Source organism: Lepisma saccharinum, chromosome 2 (genome assembly GCF_977018435.1).
Source record: "Lepisma saccharinum chromosome 2, izLepSacc3.1, whole genome shotgun sequence".
NCBI lineage: Eukaryota > Metazoa > Arthropoda > Insecta > Zygentoma > Lepismatidae > Lepisma > Lepisma saccharinum.
In genome coordinates, this window is record NC_139230.1 from 84,389,482 (window position 1) to 84,413,686 (window position 24,205).

At 37.2% G+C, this 24,205-nt stretch overlaps 1 protein-coding gene across 1 annotated transcript in view; it reads right to left on the minus strand.

Moving 5' to 3' along the window:
• The window catches only part of LOC145984076 (putative inactive tyrosine-protein kinase Wsck), a 181,029-nt gene that overhangs the window by 118,132 nt on the left and 38,692 nt on the right, over positions 1-24,205 (minus strand). Inside the window, exon 4 of the mRNA XM_083117466.1 lies at positions 7,697-7,848. Within this exon, the coding sequence (XP_082973592.1) occupies positions 7,697-7,848 (152 nt within the window). The remainder of the gene's footprint in view (positions 1-7,696; positions 7,849-24,205) is intronic.

The window sequence follows — 24,205 nt, forward strand, 5'->3', positions numbered from 1 at the left end:
ACAGTTGTGCACAGGCATCGATGCCTGCCAGGCTTTTCTATTACCCGGGTCTTAAGAAGACCCGTGAGACTCAATGTAGTTCTTGCAAGTAGACGCGAGCACTGCTGTCAGTGTTGCCAACAGCCATTATATTTTACTACGCATGGAAATATTTGAATTTCTGCAAGGCGCAGCGCAGGCTCCTTGAGTTTGTATAACCATTGGCGTAGCAAGGGGTGGGCGAAGTGGGCGACCACCCTGGGCCTCATGCATATAGGGGCCTCCCGTCCCATGAGGTTGATACGAAAAACGTAATAAATGGAAGTGAGAAAGATAGAAAAGGCTAATTTTTGTGGGCAATAAAATGAAAACTTTTTTTATCTGGCTTTATATTCTAGTTTAACGTTATAATTTGAATGAATACGTCAAATAAGAGGCGGGCGGGAGCTCTAAGCCTAAGGGGCCCCGAAAAAGTAAAAATAATTCCCATTTCTCATGTGAAACATCAACGCAAAAATTGCTTGGACATTTTTATCCATTTTTCTTCTGTCTCGTGACCTTGCATGGCCTACCCGATTTTAATATGTTAATGGTAAAGCACCTCAAACTGCCACGGAGCAAAGTATGGGGCATTTAAATGCTTCTGGTGTTTTAAACTAAAGAAGGGTATGGATAATATTAGCAGTTCTTCCTTCGTTCCTACAACTTCAGACACAGCTATTGCCCCCTGTAACGGGCACGAAGATGATATATCTTCCGAATTTCCTGATCAAAGTTCTACGTTTCAGGAATGTGCTTAACCTTTTCAGTCCCAAGGCCATTTTCACAAGTAAGCCTCTCTGTCCCGAGCCGATTTTGAGCAAAATGCAGAGTTTTTCAAATAAATGAGTGTAGATCGGAGGCTAATTGCCCTAGAGAGATGAGTGATATACCGATGTACGCGGAATGAACCAGAGATTCAGACTATATAAAATTTATGCAAATTCGGCATATATGTGGTGGGGGAGGGGGCTAACTCTCAAAATTCCAAAATTTCGGGGAAAAAAATTTGATTCCCCCACTCTCCCCCCAAGAAAAAAGTACATGACAGTGTCAACATGCACATGGAAATGATTGCTGACATGTAAGAAACACAAAAAAATTTGCATTATTATCATATAACTTGAGTTGTACCTCCAAAAGGAATGGTCGGCACGCCACTGATTCAAGCTTCAAAATGCAGCGGTACCTTGAAATGACTATAGCTCAGAAACTAAATGCCCTAAAGATATGAAACATATACCGTTGTACGCAGAATGAATCACAGATTCAGACGATATATAATTTATGCACATTCGGTGTATATATGGAGGGGAAAGGGGGGAAATCCCCTGAAAATACTTTTTTTTTAAAAAAAAAATAGCATTTCGCCCACCCGAAAAAAAGGATATGAAAAGTTCAAAATACACATAGAAATTATCGCTGGCATGTAAGAAACAGAAAAATATGTGCATCATTGTCGTATGACCAATGTAACTTGAGTTGTACCCCCAAAAGGAATGATTCAAGCTTCAAAATGCAGCGGTACCTTGAAATGACTACAGCTCAGAAACTAAATGCCCTAGACATATGAAAGATATACCGTTGTACGCAGAATGAATCACAGATTCAGACGATATATCATTTATACACATTCGGCGTACATATGGAGGGGGAAAGTGGGGAACTCCCCCTCAAAAATACTTTTCTTAAAAAATGGTGTTTCCCCCACCCCCCGAAAAAATGTCAAAATGCACAAAATGCAAAATTTATGCAAATTTGGCATATATATGGAGGGGGAGGGAGAAAACCCCCAAAAATTATTTTAAAAAATTGTCACTTCACCCAAAAAATGTCATCGCACTTGGGCACAAAACGACACCAACGCACAACATTCACGGACGAAGAGCTAGAACGCAGTGAAAAATGAGCGCCCATTCTTGCAGCTGCTTGAAATTCTATTTTTAGACAATGCAGGTTAACCCCTGTTGAAACTTGTGGACACTTGTGCTAAAAAAACAAAGGTTTCCTTCAGCGCGCTTCGAAATTCCATTCTCATAAAGCAGATTCAACACCCAGTTTTCCCCCTCCCCCACCCACTGCTTGCGCCCTCACGGAAAACTTTCATTTTGACATCGGATACTGATAAACAAGCTTCCGTCGAATGCAGTTCACAGGCGGGAGTGAAAAGCATTGCTTTAGAACAACAAAGCCGGTCTTCCTTTGTCGGTAAAAATTTTCCCTTGAAAAGAGATGCAAAAGAGAAGTCCCTTTTCCTGCCTTTTCCCCTCCATTTTCATGAAGACAAAAAAAAAAATGCAAAAAAACATTTCTGTTAAATACATGTATTAGGAACAATATAAAAAAAAATGGAAATTCTAGCCAAAAATAGAAACGTTATAACGTAAAAACTACGACCTTGACACAGCAACTCGATTGAGACGCTTGGGACCGAAAAGGTTAAATCTGAAATCAAGTGCTTTAGGAAAGTTTCTTCTCTCCTTGATAGCTCTACACTAGCTTCCAGTGTTCTCTGTATCCTGTACAGCTGGCAGCCGACGAGAAGAGCGCTGGCAGAAGAGGTGTGACGTACTGCCAGGCGACTCCACTCTTTCGCGTGGGGGAGGTGCTCTTCCACCAGAACTCTTCTCCTCAGCTTGACAATGACCCGCCAAGAAGAAAACAAGACTTCCTTCTCCCAGACCACCCCCAACCACCCCTAAATTCTGCAAATGAACCTGACCCTTCCTTTCCCTCTGTGCCCCGTCTCCCTTCATTCAGCGATCTTCTCGTCGGCTGCCGGCTGTACCACCTTCTGTTTGGAGGAAGGGATAAGTAAGTATTTGTATTTTCTTCTTTTGAATACATAAATGTCAAAGAATGATATGTTATTATATGTGAAAATTCAGAGTTAGAGCATCAATTTGTATAGTTATTAATGTAAGTGCAGCCACAACCAGCCATTCTAAGTAATTACATAAATTTCCTGGAAGAATCTGACTGTACTTGAGGGACCCAAATTTATTTCTTGCGGATGCGTACTTTACGATTTTGTTACGCCACTGCGTTAAATATTTAATATTACAAGAACATTAAGACGTAACAACAAAATGAGATTTACAGTTATTATCATCATCTAAGTCCTAAAATTCAAAGTTAACTGGTACAATTTATGAGCAACAAAGTCAAAATTGCTAATTAAAAAAGTCAAATTAGATGTATCATTTGATTACACCAAAGATTTCACACTTATGGTGCAAATGACTATCGTTTTAAGATTTGTTGATGAAACCGATTGTGACGAAGACCTTGAAGGTAGATACTTTGGGCCCCTAGACAGGATTGTGGTTTAGCGCAGCCCCTTCTCCCCCCTCCTATCAAGCACAGACATTTTATGTGTGTCCTTCGATATTTTCTACTTAAGCCATGGTTTGTGACATTTACATCCTACAAATTTTGAAATGAGGAGACAAAGAATGACTCATTAAATAATATATAGGTTATACATAAAGGTTCTTATTTAAGGATATATCAGTTGTCTTACTGTCTAAAGAACATCTTAAAAAACGTACTATTACTACTGCCTTGGTTAATGAAAATTCCAGCAGCGTGTTAATGTAGCTTTGCCAAGTCTAAATTTCTCTGTCATGTACTATTAAATATAATTTTCATCAGAAATTAATTATTATTATAGGCTATTATATAAATATAATAATTTGCTGATGTTTCCTTGATGACTGTAAATCGATTCAGATTGATATTTCAAACTTAAAGAACGGATGGAGCCTTGCATTCTAATCTCACCCAGGGCCTCGCGATATGTTGCTATGCCACTGTACCTAAGATTTTTGTAACTTCTCAAATTAGTTTCTTCATTATGTCAAACTGACTACCACACATTTTCCAAATTTGTTTCGAAGGTCTTCAAATAGGTTTGTGTCTTGTTCATTTTATGTCACTTTTCTGGTCTTGAAATCGTAAATCTCCTCTCGGTTTCATTTTTACGTTGTTCGTTTGTTGAAATGTGTAAGTAGCATTGCCTGCTATTTGCACTCGTATGAAGATACAAGCTAACAATAATATTTTGAATCGTATTACTATCAATGTGGTCTGTAGAACTAGATAACTAGCAACAATACAATATTTTTTTTTGTACTGGGTAGAGTCTGAAGAAAACCTTGCTAGAAGGTTGAAACCTTACGTTTAGTTTATGTTTTAAAATAAAATAAATTTCTGCGTTGGTCAGCATATTGAGTTTTTCATATCATGGAAACAAGGATTAATGGTGTTACAACAATATGAGCGAACGACGATTTGTTGAAAGAGATGACAATATTCAAAAACCTTGCAAATTATGATTTCATGTTCCATTTTATGGACCATGCCTTAGTGTTCAGGGGGGGGGGATCTTGAGCAACTAATTCGGATATTGAATTGGCAAAATTACACCAGAGTGATTGATTGATTCATTTATTTGGTCAATTTATGCACAATACGGCTATTCTGGACTGGACCTATAGTTTAAAGTGGGATCCGAACCACCATGTGCCTCCACCGGGTATCGAACCCGGTACCCCTTGATTACAAGGCGACGACACTTCCACTGTGCCATAGGGAAGCATCCCCCCCCCCCCTCAAAGTATAATGTAGAACAACCACCAGTAACACAAAGTTCCAAAATATTTACGATAGCACTTTTTGCTAAACTTGATTCGTACTCCTTTACAGGTGTCAGCAGTGGCGGCAATTAGGGGCGGGGCCGAGAGAGTGCAGTTGCCTCCCCCCCCCCCGACTTTTTGACACTTTTGCACCACGCTAACCTCATGTATCAAGGGAAATTAAACTGTCCTTGCCCCCCCCCCCCCCACTTTTGCACCTTGGCCCCTTAGTTTTGGAACCCAATCGCCGCCACTGCGTTTGAGTGATACAAATGTTTTCTACGAAGGAATAAATGTCTGGAATTTCAAATTGATAAAAGTGATGAACATTTTAAGTGCTCCTAGAACAGTTTAGAATCTAAAAGTTGGCAACGGTGACTGCGTCACTCATGTATCTGGAGACGGTGCAAAACCGGAATGAGAGTTCGCTGAAGATAAGCGAGCTTCGTCTTGCAAGGCCTTCCAGTTACCCTTGGGCTTTCGATGCTTGACAGGTCAAAACTCAGGTATATAGTTTTACTAGCCCGCCCGACCAGCCAGGCAGGCATAGTAAGCGATTCTGACCGATATGCAGCCCTCTGGTCATGGTTCACCAGTCTCAAAGAAAGTGAAGCAGCAACCATCAAAAATAATGTTGATCACATTAATTGACACAAGAGACACAAGAGATGTGGTCACCATGAATTTCTCCATCAAGGACAGACAATGAACCACAATTTTTACAGTGAGGGACTGAAATGTTAGCGTGAGGCAATTTGGCACTGCCAACCTGACTTGTGGGGTATGGTTCCTTTTGCAAGATAATGCAATTCCTATATTGATAAAGGAATATCTGGCCAAGCATCGCACCCCTGCTCTTCCACATCCTCTATATTTGCCCAATCTTTCACCAAACAATTTCTTTCTGTTTACCCATGTGAAAATGTTGCTGAAAGAGAAGCGACATCAAGACATTCCAGAAATCCAAAAGGCTGTGAGAGATGTGCTGAGAAGCATCCCAGAAGAGGATTTCTCTGCTTGGTTCTGAGACGTCTGTCTCAGAACACTTGCAGCTGTGTATAGATAGCAGAGAGGACTACTTTGCCAGGACCAGGGACCATTAGTTGGTGAATTGAGTATATTATTTTTTACATCATCAGCCCTGTAACTTTTCTGGCAAAGGTTACATTATTGAAGAACATGCAGTTGTAACCCCATTCATCTGTGCAAGCACCAAGTTATGATGTGCAGAGAACAATTTTTCTCCAGAAGTGATAATTTGCATACACCTGTATTTTTCTCTTTTTTGTTCTGATTCAAGTGTCATACTACATAAAATAGACTTAAAATAAACTTTTGACACAACACATGCACCATGTTACTTCCGTGTAAATGCTCCCTTACATTTATTTGATTTTCTTTTAAAAGTGACAGAATATCCAACTGATTTCAGTGGTATGCCTAGGGTGCCTATGAGGATTATAACCCCATTAGGTCCAGCTTTTCTTCAAAACAGAATGTCAAGATATATGGAACGATGGTAAAATATACCATCCATACCTTCCTCATTCAGTGGTATTATCACATTCATATGCAGAAACCTTGAATGTACACTCCTCGCAAAATGTTTGGGATATTTTTATATCAGGCACAAAAAGTTTGGAATATTGTTATATTATGCACAACAAGTTTGACATATTGTTATATTAGGCAATTAACACATTGGGGTTTCACGACGGGCATAGCCCGCAGTGCACTTAAAGTCAATGTGGACGAACGACGGGCATAGCCCATCCTGTGGTATTGAATCGCTTTGCCGATTGAACTACGGGCTATGTTCATACTTCATCTCATGTGCGTGTTCATTCAAGCCGATCTGTTGAAATTCTGACTGCTAGGTGACTCATGCGCTATTTTTATCTCGCACCTGCGACTGTTTGTTGTCGGGTTGATGTAGGTTGAATTGTTTAGAATGGAGTCGTCGGATCCAGACTGCATAGCGAAAATTCTGCATGAGGATTCCGCCTCAGAGTTTGAAGTTGGCGACGATTTTGATGATGCAGATGAATTTGAAGATTTGGAAGGTAGGTTATATTCGTAATAATTAATTGTTGACAATATAAAGTGTTGCGAACTCTAGTATTTTATGAATGAAGTGAGAAGAGGTAATTTTTTGGGGTCTATTCATCTTGCCTCTTGCTTGATTCTCCTACATGCACTCATGTATTTTTAGTTTTTCCATTTATTAGTATAGTGTATGTCAAATGAAAATTTATTTAGTTTATTTATTTATTTGTTTAATTTTTACACATGATGCAGAACCAACTGATACATCGTCTGGTCCTGTCCTGCAGCCACTTTTTCATACAAAAGATAATTACCTGTAATTTGTAATTATTTTTTGTTATGTGCACGTAAGAAGTATTCTTATGTAAGATTCAAAAGATGAATTGATAGTTTATGTAGTTAATTATTGAAATTTCCAGATTACGAACTTAAAATATCTCTATATTAACATTTGTTACAATGTTGTACTTTTTTTCACAAAACATTGCTGAAAAAAATATTCAAAAATGTCTGAAAATGAAAAGAAAATTTAACAAATTTTTGTTCATTGAAAAGAGGAAGTTTTGTAGATTCAAGAAATGTGTGGTAAATAAAAACAAATTAAAAATATTTTTTCTATGATTTTTTTAAAAACAACCAAAAACCGCAGTCCAGAGGTAAAAATGCTGTATTATGAGGCCAGACCCGAATGTGTTAAGTGATAGGCACGGTGGCATACGTCAAAAAAACACAAGAACATTCAACAGACAGACAGATACCATGTGTTGTTGCATTTCAAGGCTGTGCCTATCACCTGATGCCTAATATAACAATATTCCAAACTTTTTGTGAGGAGTGTATAGATATTTACTGAAAATCTATAAAAAGTTGGCAAATTTAAAAAAAAGAAAGAATAGAAAGAAATGAATTAACCCACAATTTTAGTGACATAAGTACTAAATTGCCCTGTGAATAATGACATGTCAACTCCTATATCACCCATTCTTAATATTTACCCTTCTGTCCCGTATCATAAATATTATTTGCAGTTGGTCCTCCACACAGTTGGGAAGTGTTTCCTTGGCATCTTAATCCACATTCTGCTGGGCCATAGCTTCCATAAGAACTTCCACAGAAGCAAAACTTAGCATTCTGTAAACCTGCATACCTAGAATATTAAACATATAAAATCATGAAACTTTTAAAAAAGAAGATAAAATTAAAAGAGACATTTAGAAATGTTGAAGTTCAAATTTTTAATTTCAAACATGAATATTTAAGGTAGTTATTAATGGTGGGCTTCTAGTTGATTTTCAAGAACACAGTAATTGAACTATTTTTCTGCTGAAGTGATCAACTAATTTAAGTAAAAAAAATGTTAACGGGTATATTGCTTACCTAACAATTCCTTGTTTTGACAATTCTAAAAAATTAACTTCATGGTGTTATTCAAAATTCAATGTTTACATTAAACTTACTTTAAGATAACATGTTTTCTAGAACAGTCACTATAGAAAATAAAATAAAGATTTATCAACTATTGGTTCTTGTTCCCTTCAAAGTAGCCACACTTGTTGTTAACACACTCTGGACACTTTGGAAGCAGACAGAGAAAGTTTCCTTTAGTATACAAATCACAATAAACTGTTGTTTCGATTGCTAAAATCCATTCAGATTTCTTCAGTAACGGAAACAAAAATCAATCACAAGAGAGAGAGACTATGTAAGGAGGATGTTGGGAGTCCTGTTCACACCACTAGAGCAGTGTGTGCCCTGGCATTATCATGCAACAAGATCTAATGACCAGATGACCACAAGTAAGGGCAATGGCATCTAAGTGCCTCCCACAATCATTTCATTTATTGTCTTTCCTTTTTGACACAAATTAATGTTGCACAACAGGTTTGTTTAAGGTAGGGTGTCAGTGGATATTGATCCAATACCTGGGTGGCCTTCAACTGCACAAACTCTAGACAACATGGTTCACAATAGGAGTAGGCTATGGGAAGATGAAGGCTATAATTCAAACACAAGGGTTAATGATAAACACTGATCTCCATAGGACTGATGTAAAAGCTTCAAGGTTTCAGTGACTGCCTTTCCCAGTTGAACAGAAAATGTAATATTCGCTCTCTGTGCCTCTTCTTGTAACGTCAATGATCAAGTAAAAGCTTTTCTCTTAATAAATCAGCATCGACATTACACCGTGTAATAAGTTCCCTCACGGAATTTTCCTCAATGCACAAAGTATTCCCTTGTGGGAAATTTAGCCTCGTTTTAAAGTTCTACCATAAGAGGTCAGGCTTATCGGCTTACTACGCATTCTCGGTGAAGACCCCTCCTACTCACTCTTATATCTCGAAATTCCAAACAGCAATCTTATTCTCTCTCTTTCTCATCATTCATGATGAATAACTTGGTCTTTTATAGTGACTGCAACATGTTGGAATTACGGGAGTGATAAGTACCTAGTTTGCGATAATAGTACGTGGAACATAAGCGAGTAATTTTCTATGATCCTACGTGACTTAATTTACGAAGTGGACAAACTTGGCCTCAGAACCAGTTTCTTTAGCAGGCATGCATGCAGATGGTTTAGTCAGAATTGCATGTTTGTAATAGGGGTGGGGAAAATGTTATAGAGCATATGACGATGATGACCACCATATTGAATTCAACTTCAGTTTTAAATGGGAAGGGGGTGATATATTATATAAAATCAGGCTAGAAAAATATCATGAGAAATGCAATGGTAAAGGTTTTTTCGACGTATCTTTAACCAGTAAAAAGTTACGACTCAATTCTTGGACCAATCTGCTCCTTTTCAAAGTGTCAGAAAAAAGCATTAAAATGTCTTTAGCGTGTCAGTAACGCTTCGAGATTAAAGTGACATCTAGGGTGAGAAGTTTGCATGACATTACACATGATTTTAATCAGATATATCCACAAAGAGCTGCACATTATGAATGGTTGTCTTGAACAATTACAGTGTGACACTGTATAGCTAAAATACAGTAGTCTTGTTTATCCAACCTTCGCTTATCCAACATACCACCGAGGGAAAAAAAATCATCAATCGGCAACAAGTACTGCAAGTTGAGAGCATGAGCGTAGTCTATTTTGATTCTCCCAACTCTACCGCGTGGCACGCCCACCTACACTATGACTCATGTGTGTGTCATTTGCTACTCAGTGCAGTGAAGTTTATCATTGTATGCAGATTGGTTTATCATCTGTTACATGCATGTGTGTCTGTGTGTGTTAATTTGACAAATGTTGTTGTGTTGTTTAAAAGTTGAAATTTACGCAAGTACAGAATGGCAACGACAATAATTATATTTAATTAAATTAAAATATTAATTATTTAAATATGTACATTAGAAAGGAAAATCAGGAGTGAGGGGGATCTTGAGCCACCCCAACCAGGAATGATCATCTCCCACCCACTGGATATAGAAACCACATTATTGAATATATCATACTTATAGTGTTCCACTTCACTTCAGTTCATTCTAATTTTAAAAGTCCCATAGCTACGCATAAAAATATCTTTAAACAATTTATGGCAGATGTGTACCCATCCAATTACTTTTGGAAGCCATGTATTTGGTATTTTCTCAGACATCTAGAGGGAGTTGTATTAAAAATAAAAAAAAGTTCAAATGGTTCCCAATCAACTTGTAAGAAGTCTAACTTTGAAATATTTGTGAAACATTTGACAAAGCATTTATTTGTAATATAATTAGCTGTACCTAATGACACTCTTCAAGTACTGAAAGTAATATCATTCGGTACATTTACAAAACCGAAATCCTTCAGCTCTCAGAGGAAGCAAGGAAAGCCATATGCTCAAAAGTTTTTTTTTCTTTTCAATTTTTGGTGGACAATGTGAAGAGCCGGCCAAGGTTTATTTTCATATGTAGTCGTACTAAATGCAGATACATGTGTGTGTTTTAGGGTGACATGTCAATTTCTCATTTATGTGAAAAGGTAAACTTTAATTTAAGCAAAAGCATGTGCGCATCACAGTTAAGATTTTTGCATCTACAAAGAAAAAATAAAACATATTCCCACCTCCTTGGCCTCTGTGGCAGAGGGGTTAGCATAGCACGCTATGATGCCTGAGGTCCCAGGTTAGAATCCTGGCCTGCCCATGGGTGTTATTTTTGAGTGTCCATCAATTTCATCATATCATCACTCATCCTCATCTTCGCGATTAGCCAAAAGTGGCAGAAATGCGAAGTAAAGTAAACCAAATAAATCAATGAAATATTCCCATCTTACTCCCAAAGACCTTGTGAATCCAATCCAAAATCTACAAATAGAACCTGCAGTGAGTCTCATTTATATCCTGCATTCATTTGACTAATGTAATTTTCTTAAAGTTTGACTTTAAAGTTGAACATAAAATGGTGTTGTGTTTGTGTTGCATTCGACATCACAATTAGATTTTAAGCAATTAATGTCCAATTATAAGTATACCTAATACATAGGCAAAAATAAGTTCCCCCCTCTGATAAAATCGCAAATTGCACCCTGTTTAAATGTCTAGGAAAAATTTCATTTCACCTAGGAATGATATCGCGATGCAATGAGTCGAGAATTGTCACAGCCTCATCTCGTATCCTGTATGGTGAGGTCCTTCTCGTTCTTGTTTGTGCTTATTTTTCTTTCGGTTTCCACTCTGAAGTTATTAAAACTTATTCCAGATTTACCTCATTCTCAGATAGGCTAATTGGCACTCTATTTTTTTAAATATATATATATCTTAAAAATTTATGAAAATATGGGTGAGGTACAGGAGTGCATTGTATCCCCCCCCCCCCAAGTTGGTCTGTCATGTCTCGTCTCGTTCATGTAAGTGTTTCATTTCGGAAAATTCCATTTTGAATATTCAAAAGAAAATGGGGTCAGTTATATACTCTTCTGATGAAGATTTGTATCTTATCTTTGAATTGACGCGACCAATTCTTTAGAAAAGTGTACACCCCTTACGCAAAGGAGCATTCGTCTGCAGCATGATTGTCTGAGAGCCAATCTGATTCCATCCTTCCACACACATCTTAAACAATTTTCATCTCTTTAAAGAGGTTTCCAAGAACTTACGTCAATGAACTCTAGTAGCAAGCACAATGTAGTAGAATAAGTTTACAATTAAATGTTTGAATTTCTGCGGTAAGGAATATAATGTTTATAATTTATAAACAACGTACATTTTTTTATTGGGCGAATTGATAATAGGTAATTTTAACAGTAGCACCTTCCGTCTGCTGTCAAATTACCAAAGGGTACAACTTGATTTACGGATTTAGAAGGGTACAGTACAGGGGAGGGGGAAGAGGGGTTGTTGAAACTGCGTCGTAAGAATGGAAGTTTGAGGCGCTGAAGAAAAGCCTTTGATCTTGAGCACAAGTGTTTCACAAGTGGCTACAAAGGTTACCCTGCATTGTCTAAAAATAGAATTTGGAAGTAGATGCAAAAATTGGCATGCTTTTTTCACTCCGTTCTAGCTTTTCCTCCTGGAAGGTTGTGCATTTGTGAGACTCGTTTTGTGTCCAAGTGCCAAAGATTTTTTGAGTGAAGTGTGACTCTTCCCAAGACCTTATCATCTTTGCTTCATTCCTATGATGTGTGAAGTGTGATAGTGTCGTCTGTGCCTGCTGTGTCCCCAAAAGGCTTATAGTCGACCATGGCTGCCCCGAGTGATCTCCGTTCTGATGAATCCGAGATGAGCTGGAGGAGATGGATACAGACTCCGATTGGGATGAAGAAGAGCTTGATATTCCCTCTGATATATCATCAGAATCTGATTCTGATGATATGTCACAAAGATATTCCCCTTCCCCTCCTCCTGCTCCTGCACCTTCCAACTGGCAACCCCCTTCCCAAACTGGTAGGACTGCTCCCAAACCCCGACCTTTCCTAGGACAGACTGGACTGAAAGCTCGGCACATTGACAATGCATCCTCTCCCTTGGACTTTTTTGCACTGACTTTCTCCGAAGAAATCTTCCAGCATCTGGTGACTGAGACCAACAGGTACTACCACCAACATATCACAAAGCAACCATCGAGAAAGCCCGAACGTGATGTGACCATTGACGAAATGAAGACTTTCATTGGTTTGACAATACTGATGGTACATGACCACAGAACACGTTGGCGAGACTACTGGTCCACAAAACCCCAGCATTACACACAGTTTTACGGACTACAGATGTCACGTAACCGCTTCATCCACTTTCTCAGATTCCTACACTTTGAGGACAATACGAAGAACCCCTCCCCCCAAAATCCCAATTATGATAGGCTGTGGAAGTTGAGGTTTGTCTTTGTCAAGATCAATGAGCTTAGCTCTAAATGCTACTATCCTACAGAGCATTTATCAGTTGATGAAGCTATGGTCTTATACATCTTGTCTTGCATCTTCAAACAGTATATTCCAAAGAAACACAAGAGGTTTGGGATCAAGATCTACAAACTCTGCAATTCTTTGGGATAGACATATGACATGACAGTATATCTGGGCAAGGACAAAGACAGAGTGACTGCCACGACATCTGCGATGCACGGTTTAGTTGTAGCATTGACGGAGAAGGTGAAGGGAGTTGGTCATAAATTATTTATGGACAACTACCGTTCGTTCATTTCGATCTTCAGCCGAGAGATCGGGAGAAGCGCGGCGGGCAGCGCTGACGGAGATGCTGACATTTGCAACCTGTAATGCTCGCTTATTTTTAAGGACATATGCAGACATTTATATAAATATTGCAAAACGAGCACTAACCTGTGTTATAAGAGTTGTTCAAAGTGATGTCCACCTACATTCACACATTCCTGGCATCGTTTGATGAAATTTTGATACAAACGTAAAAGTTCTTCTTCCGTAATTCTTCCAAGTTCTGCCCTTGTATTGTCTTTTACTTCGTCGATGCTATCACGGTTATTTCGATACTCTATTTTTTAAGGCTCCCCACAAATAATAGTCACATACGGTAAGATCTGGCGAACGTGAAGGGCATAAACCTCTAGAAATTATTCTGTCATCAAACACCTCCCTTATAGCGTCCAAAGAATCAGCGGCGGTATGGGCTGTGGCCGAATCATGTTGATAATACCCATATTGTCCCTCATTATCAGATAACAACTGAAAAACGGAGTGAGTATTTGTGTACCGCACCTCTCTGAATTTATTGCGTCTTCAAAAAATATAGGCCCTATTATTCTTTTGCACTTACAGCACACCACATACCAAATTTTGCATCATGTAACGGAACTTCGTGTATTATTCGGGGATTTTCAGTGCTCCAGTATCTATTGTTCTGTGAACAAACATGACGACGCAAGTGAAACCATGCCTCATCCGAAACAAATATTACCTGTGGATCAAAAATACCATCTACAATATTCTGCAAAACCCAATTACAGAAATTTACTCTACATACTTGTCAGGGGGACCCCCGTGAAGTTGACCCGACCCATTCGCGTTGCCCACTTCAAAACTAGTCAGGACGTTAGTTCTTCGTTAGTTCTCGATAGTTCTCATAAAATTTTCGTTAGTTCCGAAAATACATAGAAACTATTAAGGAAATAAATGGGTTGGGCCAACTTCACACTTTTTCGACCCATATTCAAATTCGAACCGAAAACCATCCAGATCGATTGATTTTCGTTAGTTCCCGTTAGTTCTCATAAAAGTTTCGTTAGTTCTCAAAATTTATCCAATTTATTCGCCGAACAAAAAATCGAGGTAATTTGCAGTTTTCCAGTTTTAACACGGATATTTTATCAAAAAATGGTCCGTATTGGTAGAATGTAGAGAGTATGAGTAAATTATATTGAAACTTTAGTCATTTTATCAAATTTATCCAATTTATTCACTGAATAAATGATTAGACGAAATGTGTTGTCCTGAACGGCCAAATTTCGTTGCCCACCTCAAACCTAGTCAGGACGTTAGTTCTTCGTTAGTCCTCGATAGTTCTCGTAAAATTTTCGTTAGTTCTCAAAATTTATCCAATTTATTCGCCGATTAGAAAATGGAAGCAATTTGAAATTTCCCAATTTTGACACGGAATTTTCTCACAAAATGGTCCGTATTGTTAGAATGTAGAGAGTATGGGTAAATTTTGTTCAAACTTTAGTCATTTTATCAAATTTATCCAATTTATTCACTGAATAAATGCTTAGACAAAATGTGTTGCCCTGAACGGCCAAATTTCGTTGCCCGCCTCAAAGCTAGTCAGCACGTTAGTTCCTCGGCAGTTCTCGATAGTTTTTATAAAATTTTCGTTAGTTCCGAAAATACATGGAAACTATTAAGGAAATAAATGGGTCGGGCCAACTTCACACTTTTTCGACCCATATTCAAATTCGAACCGAAAACCATCCAGATCGATTGATTTTCGTTAGTTCCCGTTAGTTCTCATAAAATTTTCGTTAGTTCTCAAAATTTATCCAATTTATTCGCCGAACAAAATTTCGAGGTAATTTGCAGTTTTCCAGTTTTAACACGGATATTTTATCAAAAAATGGTCCGTATTGGTAGAATGTAGAGAGTATGAGTAAATTATATTGAAACTTTAGTCATTTTATCAAATTTATCCAATTTATTCACTGAATAAATGATTAGACGAAATGTGTTGTCCTGAACGGCCAAATTTCGTTGCCCACCTCAAACCTAGTCAGGACGTTAGTTCTTCGTTAGTCCTCGATAGTTCTCGTAAAATTTTCGTTAGTTCTCAAAATTTATCCAATTTATTCGCCGATTAGAAAATGGAAGCAATTTGAAATTTCCCAATTTTGACACGGAATTTTCTCACAAAATGGTCCGTAATGTTAGAATGTAGAGAGTATGGGTAAATTTTGTTCAAACTTTAGTCATTTTATCAAATTTATCCAATTTATTCACTGAATAAATGCTTAGACATAATGTGCTGGCCTGAACGGCCAAATTTCGTTGCCCACCTCAAAGCTAGTCAGGACGTTAGTTCCTCGGCAGTTCTCGATAATTTTTATAAAATTTTCGTTAATTCCGAAAATACATGGAAACTATTAAGGAAATAAATGGGTTGGGCCAAATTCACACTTTTTCGACCCATATTCAAATTCGAACCGAAAACCATCCAGATCGATTGATTTTCGTTAGTTCCCGTTAGTTCTCCTAAAATTTTCGTTAGTTCTCAAAATTTATCCAATTTATTCGCCGAACAAAAAATCGAAATAATTTGCAGTTTTCCAGTTTTAACACGGATATTTTATCAAAAAATGGTCCGTATTGGTAGAATGTAGAGAGTATGAGTAAATTATATTGAAACTTTAGTCATTTTATCAAATTTATCCAATTTATTCACTGACTAAATGATTAGACGAAATGTGTTGTCCTGAACGGCCAAATTTCGTTGCCCACCTCAAGCCTAGTCAGGACGTTAGTTCTTCGTTAGTCCTCGATAGTTCTCTTAAAATTTTCGTTAGTTCTCAAAATTTATCCAATTTATTCGCCGATTAGAAAATGGAAGCAATTTGAAATTTCCCAATTTTGACACGGAATTTTTCTCAAAAAATGGTCCGTATTGATAGAATCTAGAGAGTATGGGTCAATTTTGTTGAAGCTTTAGTCATTTTATCAAATTTATCCAATTTATTCACTGAATAAATGCTTAGACGAAATGTGTTGTCCTGAACGGCCAAATTTCGTTGCCCACCTCAAACCTAGTTAGGACGTTAGTTCTTCGTTAGTCCTCGATAGTTCTCGTAAAATTTTCGTTAGTTCCGAAAATACATGGAAACTATTAAGGAAATAAATGGGTCGGCCAACTTCACACTTTTTCGACCCATATTCAAATTCGAACCGAAAACCATCCAGATCGATTGATTTTCGTTAGTTCCCGTTAGTTCTCCTAAAATTTTCGTTAGTTCTCAAAATTTATCCAATTTATTCGCCGAACAAAAAATCGAGGTAATTTGCAGTTTTCCAGTTTTAACACGGATATTTTATCAAAAAATGGTCCGTATTGGTAGAATGTAGAGAGTATGAGTAAATTATATTGAAACTTTAGTCATTTTATCAAATTTATCCAATTTATTCACTGAATAAATGATTAGACGAAATGTGTTGTCCTGAACGGCCAAATTTCGTTGCCCACCTCAAACCTAGTCAGGACGTTAGTTCTTCGTTAGTCCTCGATAGTTCTCGTAAAATTTTCGTTAGTTCTCAAAATTTATCCAATATATTCGCCGATTAGAAAATGGAAGCAATTTGAAATTTCCCAATTTTGACACGGAATTTTTCTCAAAAAATGGTCCGTATTGATAGAATCTAGAGAGTATGGGTCAATTTTGTTGAAGCTTTAGTCATTTTATCAAATTTATCCAATTTATTCACTGAATAAATGCTTAGACGAAATGTGTTGTCCTGAACGGCCAAATTTCGTTGCCCACCTCAAACCTAGTCAGGACGTTAGTTCTTCGTTAGCCCTCGATAGTTCTCGTAAAATTTTCGTTAGTTCTCAAAATTTATCCAATTTATTCGCAGATTAGAAAATGGAAGCAATTTGAAATTTCCCAATTTTGACACGGAATTTTCTCACAAAATGGTCCGTATTGTTAGAATGTAGAGAGTATGGGTAAATTTTGTTCAAACTTTAGTCATTTTATCAAATTTATCCAATTTATTCACTGAATAAATGCTTAGACAAAATGTGTTGCCCTGAACGGCCAAATTTCGTTGCCCGCCTCAAAGCTAGTCAGGACGTTAGTTCCTCGGCAGTTCTCGATAGTTTTTATAAAATTTTCGTTAGTTCCGAAAATACATGGAAACTATTAAGGAAATAAATGGGTCGGGCCAACTTCACACTTTTTCGACCCATATTCAAATTCGAACCGAAAACCATCCAGATCGATTGATTTTCGTTAGTTCCCGTTAGTTCTCGTAAAATTTTCGTTAGTTCTCAAAATTTATCCAATTTATTCGCCGATTAGAAAATGGAAGCAATTTGAAATTTCCCAATTTTGACATGGAATTTTTCTCAAAAAATGGTCCGTATTGATAGAATCTAGAGAGTATGGGTCAATTTTGTTGAAACTTTAGTCATTTTATCAAATTTATCCAATGTATTCACTGAATAAATGCTTAGACAAAATGTGTTGTCCTGAACGGCCAAATTTCGTTGCCCACCTCAAACCAAGTCAGGACGTTAGTTCTTCGTTAGTTCTCGATAGTTCTCGTAAAATTTTCGTTAGTTCTCAAAATTTATCCAATTTATTCGCCGATTAGAAAATGGAAGCAATTTGAAATTTCCCAATTTTGACACGGAATGTTTCTCAGAAAATGGTCCGTATTGGTAGAATGTAGAGAGTATGGGTAAATTTTGTTCAAACTTTAGTCATTTTATCAAATTTTTCCAATTTATTCACTGAATAAATGCTTAGACAAAATGTGTTGTCCTGAACGGCCAAATTTCGTTGCCCACCTCAAACCTAGTCAGGACGTTAGTTCTTCGTTAGTTCTCGATAGTTCTCGTAAATTTTTCGTTAGTTCTCAAAATTTGTCCAATTTATTCGCCGATTAGAAAATGGAAGCAATTTGAAATTTCCCAATTTTGACACGGAATTTTTCTCACAAAATGGTCCGTATTGGTAGAATGTAGAGAGTATGGGTAAGTTTTGTTCAAACTTAAGTCATTTTATCAAATTTATCCAATTTATTCACTGAATAAATGCTTAGACGAAATGTGTTGTCCTGAAGGGCCAAATTTCGTTGCCCACCTCAAAGCTAGTCAGGACGTTAGTTCCTCGGCAGTTCTCGATAGTTTTTATAAAATTTTCGTTAGTTCCGAAAATACATGGAAACTATTAAGGAAATAAATGGGTCGGGCCAACTTCACACTTTTTCGACCCATATTCAAATTCGAACCGAAAACCATCCAGATCGATTAATTTTCGTTAGTTCCCGTTAGTTCTCATAAAATTTTCGTTAGTTCTCAAAATTTATCCAATTTATTCGCCGAACAAAATTTCGAGGTAATTTGCAGTTTTCCAGTTTTCACACGGAAATTACATCAAAAAATGGTCCGTATTGGTAGAATGTGGAGAGTATGTGTCAATTTTGTTCAAACTTTAGTCATTTTATCAAATTTATCCAATTTATTCACTGATTAAATGCTTAGACGAAATGTGTTGTCCTGAACGGCCAAATTTCGTTGCCCACCTCAAACCTAGTCAGGACGTTAGTTCCTAGTTAGTCCCCGATAGGTCTCGTAAAATTTTCGTTAGTTCTCAAAATTTATCCAATTTATTCGCCGATTAGAAAATGGAAGCAATTTGAAATTTCCCAATTTTGACACGGAATTTTTCTCACAAAATGGTCCGTATTGATAGAATCTAGAGAGTATGCGTCAATTTTGTTGAAACTTTAGTCATTCTATCAAATTTATCCAATGTATTCACTGAATAAATGCTTAGACGAAATGTGTTGTCCTGAACGGCCAAATTTCGTTGCCCACCTCAAACCGAGTCAGGACGTTAGTTCTTCGTTAGTTATCGATAGTTCTCGTAAAATTTTCGTTAGTTCTCAAAATTTATCCAATTTATTCGCCGATTAGAAAATGGAAGCAATTTGAAATTTCCCAATTTTGACACGGAATGTTTCTCAAAAAATGGTCCGTATTGGTAGAATGTAGAGAGTATGGGTAAATTGTGTTCAAACTTTAGTCATTTTATCAAATTTATCCAATTTATTCACTGAATAAATGCTTAGACAAAATGTGTCGGCCCGAACGGCCAAATTCCATTGCCCACCTCAAACCTACTCAGGATGTTACTTCTTTGTTAGTTCTCGATAGTTCTCGTAAAATTTTCGTTAGTTCTCAAAATTTATCCAATTTATTCGCCGATTAGAAAATGGAAGCAATTTGAAATTTCCCAATTTTGACACGGAATTTTTCTCACAAAATGGTCCGTATTGATAGAATCTAGAGAGTATGCGTCAATTTTGTTGAAACTTTAGTCATTCTATCAAATTTATCCAATGTATTCACTGAATAAATGCTTAGACGAAATGTGTTGTCCTGAACGGCCAAATTTCGTTGCCCACCTCAAACCGAGTCAGGACGTTACTTCTTTGTTAGTTCTCGATAGTTCTCGTAAAATTTTCGTTAGTTCTCAAAATTTATCCAATTTATTCGCCGATTAAAAAATGGAAGCAATTTGAAATTTCCCAATTTTGACACTGAATTTTTCTCAAAAAATGGGCCGTATTGGTAGAATGTAGAGAGTATGGGTCAATTTTGTTGAAAATTTAGTCATTTTATCAAATTTTTCCAATTTATTCACTGAATAAATGCTTAGACGAAATGTGTTGGCCTGAGCGGCCAAATTCCATTGCCCACCTCAAACCTAGTCAGGATGTTAGTTCTTCGTTAGTTCTCGATAGTTGTCATAAAATTTTATTTAGTTCCGCAAATGCATAGAAAAAAATTGCTGTGCCCACTCGATTGCCCACCCAATCAAATTAAATAAATATATACAATTAGGGAAATGTAAATGGTTCTGTAAGTGTAGGCTGGTACTCACTCCATGTATATTTTACTTGTGAATTTGGAGATACTCGTGAGTTCAAAAGTTTCATCCCATAACAATTCTGCTGTCATTTGGCGAAACCTTTGTCTAATAAGCAAGTTTACAAAGATTAGAGAAAATATCTTCTTGAATGAAATTAATTTAAGCTTTTTCTTTCTACTTCCTTAATTTTGTCATTGGAGAGCTAAAAGCACTATGAGAACTTTTTTTTTTAAACACTGCTATGACTGGAAGAAATCAACAAGCTTAGTAAGTTTTATTGGATATTCACAATTATGAGGTATGCTATATGATCAAGACTTAATCAGGATTTAGAAGGATTTGGAGGGTTGCAGCTCCCAGCCTTCAATGGGGAAAAATTGCTTTGAAATCAGCCATATATTGAAGTAAAAAAAGATATTAGGAATGTGGAAGTATGAAAAGTATAACTAACCATCTCGCATGACTTGGGTTAAAGGTTATAGACTAACTGAAACTGTGCATAGATGGGAGTGAGTTCTTGATGTTGTCAACACCGGACCAGCACATAAATCTCGGCCTGGGTATGATCAAAGTAATAAACAATATACAAATAAAAGCATTTTCCTTCCCTTAATCACAATGATGACTATGAATGATGATGATGAAAATTATGAAGGGACACTCATAAAAACAGCCATGCTCAGACCGGGATTCGAACCTGGGACCCCTGGCGTCATAACCCACTGCGATAATCACTCCCCTGGTAATTTGATGTGTCACTTTCTTTATTCTCTGGCAGTTTTATTTGCATAACTGTCATCTTCAAATAATGCAATGTTTCTAAAATTACAATTTTTGATTTGTTCTAATTAATAACGAGTAATCACAAACACTACCATACCGAGGTGACCCAATTTTAATGTAACAGTTTTGTAGGTTTGGAAAAAATCTATAGAATTACTGAACTGATATTATTAGTGGCTAGCACTATTTGCAAGTTCTCTTCCAACATATAAATTTTCACTATCAGTTATGCAGTTCTTATGATTAACTTGCATGAATTTCAAAGATGATGAAGGAAGGGGTGGAAAGAAACTTTGTTCCCTGTGTATATAGCACCGTGCCATGAAGGTACATTAAGGTATCTGGGCCCTACATATGTTTCGATCATCTTGGAGGTGATGTGATCAGCACCACGCTGCGGCCGCTTTTATCCTCTTCCCCCAGGTACCATTTGATTTTATGTTTGGTGGCCCATAGAGCCGCTTTATGTGGGGACAAAGCCGGAAAAATTACGACCTTAGATCACCCACCATGATTTTCCCGCGTAGCAGTCAGACTAGAATCAAATGAGGCTAGAATTTCAGGAAAAATGCAATGGTGAAGGTTTCTTCAACAAATCTTTAATCAGGAAGATGTTACGACTGCATGATTGTAACAAATGTATCATTTTCCAGGTGTTAGAAAACAGTGTCATATATATCACATCACCCGTTTAAAAAATTTGAGTTGAATGCAATATGGCACACGTCCGCTTGGAACACACCGACGTAGTTCCCCCTAATACTAACATGTTTCTATCGACCAATTGTAGCCAGCCTAACTCCTTTCCTTTCTATAGGGGGCGTTAACGGACTTTTGAATCACCCTCTTGTCCCTTATATGTGACTTAGTCAGCATGAGATCAAGAATTACACACGCACACACGCATTCATTATAAATGTGTGTGTGTGTGTGTATATGTATATATATATATATATATATATATATATATATATATATATATATATATATATATATAGTGTGTGTGTGTGTAAAGGTAAGTAGGTAGTAGGGGGCTTTGGTAATATTTTGCGGGGTGGGGGCCAAACTTTGTAGATCCGGCACTGCCAAGAGGATTATCTTGACTGCGGTTACAGGCGCTAGAGACTCATTTGCCTACAAGAATACAGTTTACAGGATGTACTATTCAGGAGGGAGGTTGACATTTGAGTGTGTTCGAATAGGTCACACTTACAGCCCAAATGATATGTAAAAAAGATACGAATTACTGGATACGATGATTAGGTTTGATGAATTCCTTATGTCCAGATTGCTTTCTACACAAGGAAGGTAAGAGGGAAATCGAGAGAGAGAGAGAGAGAGAGAGAGAGAGAGAGAGAGAGAGAGAGAGAGAGAGAGAGAGAGAGAGAGAGACTGGGGGTAGATACGTGTTAGTCAAACTCACCTAATGCCTTACGTTTGTACTGCCCACCCTAATTTATCAATAAACAGCTTCTGCCCACCAGGTCGAATAATACTGCCGACGTCCCTGTCGACCCATATTCAACTTCGAACCGAAAACCATCCAGATCGATTGATTTTCGTTAGTTCCCGTTAGTTCTCAAAATTTATCCAATATCCTTGCCGAGCATATTTTTTATTTAGTTCTTAACATTAGTCCAAGAAATATGAAGGCCATTTGTGGTTTCCCTATTTTCCGCAGTCGAGTTTGACGATACAGAGGTCCATGTTAGGTTTTAAACAATATTGCCCTGTTTTTTTGTAATACTTAGGTAATTTTGACAAATGTATCCATTGTATTCATGAGATAAATGGGTTGTGAAAATTTGGAATTGGAAGTGGTCGGAGGAAACGGTTTCTCTTTAGGGGGAAATATAAACTTGGGTTTAAAATAATTGTCAGCCACTAAACATAAGTTTTTCTCTTGGCCCGGTACCGGGCCACAGTCCGGCAGTTGAGTGCTCGGTAACCCTAAAACTGAATCAGAAACAGAAATAGAGTGGCCACAAACGGCAAAAAAATCCACTTAAAGCAAAGAAGAAAAAAACGGCTTTCCTAAGACTGTTACATTTAATAAGTAAAAATCACTGACGTTCTTCACCGGAAGTTTGTTGTGTAGCAAGAGAAGAAGGCTTTGGGGAGTGGGGGTTCTAGATCCGACAAAGTAGAATGTATGCACATCATAATTATTATGCACAGTCCAATTAGCATAATCGCTAAACTTTCTAATAAACAGAAATTCACTTTGAAACTTACACTTCCTTTTGGGTGTCATAATGAACTTGCCCCCGATCTTTTGTGACTCTTTGCCCCGCACTATGTCGTCTTAATGCTAAGTCTTGTCTACCTACGAAAAATGTCGTCCGCCCGCCCGCCCCGAGTTTTGGCACCCAATCGATGCTACTGGAATTAACTTAAATTCAACACCACAAACAGAAGGAAATAACAGATCTCTGCTGCACATTATTGCAACTCAGCAACTGTTGTATTATTGAGAGGAAGCGATTCAATGTGCAGTTTGTTTTGTGAAATGACCATTTGAAATATTGTTCACACATTTAAATAGAAATAATTTTCATGAAAGTATAGTATTAATTATTTCTGCTTTCCCACCCCACTCAGGGATATTTGTGCGTCCCCAAAGAATTTTTCAGGACACTGGGATAAATTATACCTTTCCGGAACTGTCCTGGAAAATGCGGGACGTATAGCAACTCCTAGCATTCCCTCTTTAAAATTGTGTTTGTTTATGCCCAGATATGCTAATTGGGATTGGACCTACGGCTGAAAATGGAACCCGGACCACTGTGCCATTACTTTATGCCATCAGGGAGGCTCATTCTTTTGTTATAGATATATACATAAGATTAAATTAAAAAAATCCGGCAATTTTTCAACAACAGAACTCAAAGTTATAAGATACGTTGGGCTCTAAATTTCCATTGCAGTAGCATACTGATCGTAAGTATTACATTAGGTATATATACATGCAGTTCTGCACACGTATTATGAATTGTAAATTTTCTAATTGCCTTGAAACATCTAATAGTTTAATATTAACATTTGCCTCATTTTTATGACATCACCGGCACAAACACATGAAAGTGTGTTTTATGTCTATTATTATTATTTATTTAATTAATTATTTTATTAATGCTCAGATAGGTTAATCAGGACTGGGCCAACAGTTTTAAAATGGAATCT